Consider the following 6,196-nt stretch of genomic DNA (forward strand, 5'->3'; position numbering starts at 1 on the left):
TCCCTCTCCTCCCTCACCCTCTCTTCCTTTTCCTTTTCCTTTTTTTCTGGTTCTCATGTGTATCTTTCCTCCTCCGTTTTCCTCCTTCTCCTCCTCCTCTTCCACCTCCTCCTTCCTCCTCCTCCTCCTCCTCCTCCTCCTCCTCCTCCTCCTCCTCCTCCTCCTCCTCCTCCTCCTCCTCCTCCTCCTCCTCCCCCCCTCCTTCCCCGTTTCCCCCCCCTTTCCTCCACTTCTTTTCTCCTCTTTTCCTCCTCCCGTGTTTCTCTTAGGTTTTCTGTCCCTCTCCTCTCCTTCTCCCGGCTCTTCCGCCTTGCCCTTTGATATCCGCTTTGGCCTGCGGGACGTTAAGCGTGGTGGAGTAGATATATATATATTTTTTTTGCTTCCCATCTCGGTTAATTAGTTAATATGGAGGCACGCTTTAATGAATCGCAAATATTGGCTAATTTCTGTTTCTTCGTCTCTCAGAAGTTGTAGTGTTTAACAGCTTTAATTAAGCAATTAGCCACTAATTAATTGATGGCATAGCCGGGTTAATTATTCAGGCGAGTTTACCCAACGTTTGGAGGCTGCCAGCGGCTTTGGGGTGGGGAGGGGGGGTCAGGAGGGGAAGGGAGGGCGTGAGGGAAGGGAAGGAGGAGGATAGGGAGAGGGGGGAGGTGGTGGAAGAAGGGGGGTAAGGGATAGGGAAAGGGAGAGGGGGGGGAGGAGGATGGTAAGGGATAGGGAAAGGGAGAGGGAAGGAGGGAGGGAGGGGGGGGTGAGGGGTGAAGACCCGCCCTCGAACCGACTCGGATCCGCGTGCGGCGAAAGCTGTACCGGTGCGTCTTGTGTCTGCGGCGATTTGGCGTCATCGTGACCGGCTGTATGTCTGTGGGTGTGCGGGGGAGGTGGGAGGGGGGGGAGGGAGTTCGCTCGTGGTTATTTGGGGGTGACTGGGTCCTCTCTGCGTGTCTGTCTGTCTGTTGTGAGTCTGCTGTGTATTTTGTGGCTCTTTTGTATTTTTAGTGTTCACTTTTTGCGTGTATTAGTGTGTGTGTGACTATACGTAACGAGCTTTGACGTGACCGGGTTTCTGTTTGGCTCCATGGTCTGAGTGAGTGTGCGCGTGTGCACACACACGCACACTCACACTCACACTCACACTCACACTCACAAACACACACACACCAACACACACACACACACCAACACACACACACTCACACACTCACACACACACACACACTCACACACTCACACACACACACACACACAACACACACACACACACACACACACACAACACACACACACAAAACACACACAGCACACACACCACACACACACCACACACACACACACACACACACACACACACACACACCACCCACACACCACACACATCCACACACCACACACACACACCAACACACACACACACACACACACACCACACACACACACCACACACACACACACACACACACACACACACACACACACACACACACACACACACACACACACACAACACAACACACACACACCAACACACACACACACACCAACACACACACACACACACTCAAATACACACACATCCGGGCGCGCGCAAACAAACAAGTAAAAACCAGTTACAGTCCCATAGCTACGTTTGCTGATGGAAGGTTAGTGAAAGGTTTGATCGCTAGCCATTGGCAAGAGAGTAAAAACTGTGAATGTGTTTGTCTGTCTTTAATGCCTCAATTGTATGCTTCTCTCTCTCTCTCTCTCTCTCTCTCTCTCTCTCTCTCTCTCTCTCTCTCTCTCTCTCTCTCTCTCTCTCTCTCTCTCTCTCTCTCTCTCTCTCTCTTTGTCTGTGTGTGTGTGTGTGTTTATTTGTTTGTTTGTATTTTTTTTGTGACTATGTGCGCGCCCCCCTCCCTGTGGCGTACTTCCGAGGCCATTATGGGATGGAGTCGACCCCCCAAACCCCTTTGAGCTGTCCTCAACGTCACTTGACGCTCTTACGCCCCCCCCCCACACACCCTACTCCCTCTCTCCCTACTCCATCCCTCCCTCCCTCCCTCCCCCCCTACTCCATCTCTCCCTCCCTACTGCACCCCTCTCTTCCTCTCCCCTCTCCCTTCTCCCCCACCCTACCCCGTCGCCACCCCTTCACGGCCATTGAAATCGTCCTTTCAGATTCCCCCTCTTCATTGCGTATTCATAACCAATCATAGAATTAAAATCAACTGCAGGGGTTGGCCTTTTCCCCTCCCCCTGCCCCCCCTTCCCTCTTTCTCCCTTTCCTCCCCGCTACCCCCTTTCTTCTTTCTCCCTTTCCTCCCCGCTACCCCCTTTCTTCTTTCTCCCTTTCCTCCCCGCTACCCCCTTTCTTCTTTCTCCCTTTCCGTTATTCCATTTTGTCAGTCTGTCTGTTCCCTGTCCTCTTCTTACTACCCTTCCTTCCCCTTACTATTGGACCTCCTTCTCCTCCTCCTCTTTCTTCCTCCCCTCTCCTCCCCTCTCCCTCTCCTCCCTCCCCTCTCTCCTCTCTCTCTCCCCCCTCTCTCCTCCTCTCTCTCCCCCCTCTCTCTCTCCTCTCTCTCTCCCCCCTCTCTCCCCTCTCTCTCTCCCTCTCCCCCCCCCCCTGCCTAACCGCCTATCGGTCTTTCATCGCCGCTAATTCGCGCTATTGATTTCCCGCCCGTGTTTAATCTCCCGCTGCAAGGAGGAGGAGTTATGGCGACCCTTGGGGAGGGGGGAGGGGGGAGTAAGGAAGGGGGAGAGAAAGCAGAGCTCATTGGCGCTCATTTACCTCCCCCCTCGCCTCCCCTGCTCTTCCCCTTCCCTTTCCTCCCTTTCCTTTCTCCGTCTTTCACCCCTTCCCTTCTCTCCCCTTTTCTCCCCTTACTCTCCCCTCTCTTCCCCTTCCTTCTCTCCCCTCTCCTGGTGGTGACACGGGCGGGGTGGAGAGGGGAGTCTTGAGATTAAGATGAAGGAAGGGTGGGGTGGGGGGAGGGGGGGAAGGGAAATTTAGAGAGAGGGAGATTCAATGGGTGTGTCTCTTTTTCTTTTCTTTTCTTTTTGTATATATATATTCCTTACTCCTTTTTCGTCCTTTCCCTGCTCTCGTTTTCTACATTCCTCCTTCCTCTGCCCTTTGCCCTCCTCCTCCTCTCCCTCTCCCTTTCCCTCCCCCTCTCCCCCTCCCCCTCCCCCGTGAGGATCCGAGGGTGACATCCTGAGCCTCTCTGGTCCTCCTCGGGAAGGGTTTGAAGGGCGACGTGGGACGCGGCGGCGGCGGCGGGGATGGTAGTTTTGGTAAAGGCATGTGGTAGCTGTGGTAGAGCATGCATATTTCAGCAAGTAATCTGTGTTAGGTGGAGTGGTGGAGACCGCGGGCAAACACGGCTCTCTCCAGGCATTCATCCGCCAAATGCTTCTGTCAACACGACCCTCCCGACGCTACCAGTGTTGCCAACACCGCCACACACCTCTTCACCCCTGGAGCACCTGATCCTTGTTCTGCTGCGACGCACCTGTTTCCCTCCCTTCCTCCCTCCCTCCCTTTGTCGTCCCTCCTTGCAGCATCTGCGTCCTGCTCGGAGGGGCCTATCCGTGAGGACGCGCCCGTCTCCGGGAATTAATATTGAAGTCCTAAGCTTACCGCAGCTCTTTTCCCTCCTCTGCGGCAGTCCGCTTAATGTCCTTTCCTTCTCCCGCAGGCAAAGGAGGGCCCCACGAGTGCGTGGTATGCAACGCCCAGCTGGAGCACTTCGGCCAGTCCCGCCCGGTGGCGGCGGGCCAGGCGTCCCGCTACGGCCTGTCGGAGGCGCACCTGCCGCCCAACCCTCGAGTGTGTACCTCGTGCAAGTGCCGCGCCACCAGGGTCAGGGTCAGGCAGTAAGTGTCACTGACGTCATGTTCGTTCAGCCTTTGGCCCCAGAATCAGCGGGCCTCGCCCTTGGTGCATTGCCGTTTGCGAATAGCCCGCGAGCGCCGGGATGACGATGTATGCTAATTGGTATTGTTTGTGCGGGTTTTGCAGGTGTCCCATCCCGACGTGCCCGACGCCCAAGTGGAGGGGCAAGCGCCTGCGGCCGCTCCCGTCGCGCTGGGCCGACCTCCCGCCGCAAGTCAAGGAGCCCATCATTAAAGAGTTCCGTGAGTATTGCAGACACGTTGATGAGGCCTCGCTCGGCTGGAGGAGGAGGAGGAGCAGGAGGAGGAGCGCTCGGAAGCGGCGCCTTTTTCTCCGTCGCAGGAAGCATCCCGCCCTTTTTTCAATTTTGTGCTTTCGCTTCCTCGATCGTGTATCTAGCCTCTACTCTGATATCAGGTTGCGCTCTGTCAATATTGCAAAAGTATTTGTATCCCTTTTTTATCCTCTTTCCCCCCTCCCCCCTCAGCCCTAACCCTCCTCTTGCTCCTACCCCTTACTCCTGCTCTCACACTTCTTCCCTTTGCTCTAAGCCCCCTTATTTCCCCTTCTCGTGCTGAGTGTAACATAGACTGATCAAGACTCGCATCCCTCTCACGTTCCCCTCCCCTCCCATTCACTTCCCTTCATATTTCTCCCCTCCCCTCGCTTCCCTTCCCTCCATATTTCTCCCCTCCCCACCCCCACTCACTTCTCTGTCCTCCCCTCCACTTCACTTCTTTTCCCTTACCTTCCCTTCATCTCTTTCTCTTTCCATTCCCTTCTATCCCTTCCCTTCCTCCCTTCCCTCTCCCTTCCCTTCCTCCCTTCCCCCTCCCTTCCCTCTCCCTTCCCTCCCTTCCCCCTCCCTTCCCCGTCCCTTCTTTCTCTTCCCTTCGCTGTCCCTTCCCTCCCGTGCCCCCTTCTGAACCGGCCTCCTAAGCGCCTGTGTCCCCGCAGAGATCCCGAGCGACTGCACCAAGTGCTGCTCGGCGTGCCACAACCGCATCATGCGCAAGCTGGGTCCGGACGCCGAGGAGCCCGTGGACCCGAGCCGCTGGTCCGACGAGGATCTGGACGCCCTCCGGTCGGCGCTGCGAGAGGTGAGGAGCCTGGGGTTCTCTTTGGCCGTTTATTGCTTTCGGTTTTGTCCGTTATATTGGTCTTTTTTTGTGTGTGTCTGTTTTTTTTTTGGTAACGCGTGAGTGTGGAATTTCTTTGGGTTTGGACTCACGTTCCGACCCCTTTGGTTGCAGGTCGGTTGCCATTGGTCCAAGGTTGCCGAGCGGGTCCCCAGCAAGACCGAAGGGCAGTGCAAGAGCTTCTACTTCAATTTCAAAAAGAAGTACAAGTTTGACGAGATCGTGGCGGAGTACCGTAAGGCGCGAGGTAAGGAGACCCCGGGTTCTGTTCACCTTTCTTCTTCTTCGTCCTCTTCGTCGTCGTCTTCTTCTTCTTCTTCTTCTTCTTCTTCTTCTTCTTCTTCTTCCTCCCTTTTTTTTCTTTTTCTCTGATTTGGTTCTAAGTCGATTTTTTTTGTGATATGCACATTAGCACATTTATCATTACTGTTGCTCTTATTATTATTATTATTATTATTATTATTACTGTTGTTGTTTTGATTACTATTATTATTATTGTTGTTGTTACCATTATTGATACTATTATAGCCTTTCGTAATTTTGGATTGGCAGTAGTTGAATAAATTAGGTATATGTAGCATCTTGTAATTGTTGTTTTTTTTCTCATTTTCTTTTTTCTCTTCCTCCTCTTCCCTCCCATCACATCCTATCCGCCTTTCCTCCGTTCCTCCCTTGACCCCCCTCTCCCCTCCTCCCCTCCCTTCCTCCCCTTCCCCCTTCCCTTCCCTCCCTTCCCTTCCCTCCCTTCCCTTCCCCCTTCCCCTCCCCTTCTCCCCCTTCCCCTTCCCTTCCCCCCCTTCCCCCTTCCCTTGCCTTGCCCCTGGCCGCCCCGTAGGCAAGGGCGACGGCCCCCCGACGGTGACGGACGAGGAGGAGAGCGGCTCGTCCACGTCCAGCTGCGACGAGGGCCCGCTGCCGCCCCTGCCCGCCGGCCCCGACTCGGACACCGCCTCGGCGCCCTCGCCCGGCCCGCCGCACCAAAACAATATCGATGGTGAGGGAGACGATCGGCGCGTGGATGGGGGGGGGAGGGAGAGGATGGGCGGGTGGATGGGCGCGTGGATGAGGGTGGGTGTGGGAGGGAGAGGATGGGTGTGTGGATGGGGGTGGGTGGATGGGTGTGGGAGGGAGAGGATGGGTGTGTGTGTAAGTGAGTGAGTGTGTGAGA

The 6,196-nt window shown here is 55.3% G+C and overlaps 1 protein-coding gene across 1 annotated transcript in view; it reads left to right on the plus strand.

Moving 5' to 3' along the window:
• Window positions 1-6,022, plus strand: part of LOC119580368 (nuclear receptor corepressor 1-like) — a gene marked incomplete at its 3' end in the record, with an annotated part of 63,302 nt that extends 57,280 nt beyond the window's left edge. Inside the window, 5 exon segments of the mRNA XM_037928485.1 lie at window positions 3,693-3,870; window positions 4,016-4,131; window positions 4,847-4,989; window positions 5,143-5,275; window positions 5,864-6,022. Coding sequence (XP_037784413.1) covers window positions 3,693-3,870; window positions 4,016-4,131; window positions 4,847-4,989; window positions 5,143-5,275; window positions 5,864-6,022 — 729 coding nt within the window.
• Between the last annotated feature and the right edge of the window lie 174 nt (window positions 6,023-6,196).

Source organism: Penaeus monodon, chromosome 13 (assembly GCF_015228065.2).
Source record: "Penaeus monodon isolate SGIC_2016 chromosome 13, NSTDA_Pmon_1, whole genome shotgun sequence".
NCBI lineage: Eukaryota > Metazoa > Arthropoda > Malacostraca > Decapoda > Penaeidae > Penaeus > Penaeus monodon.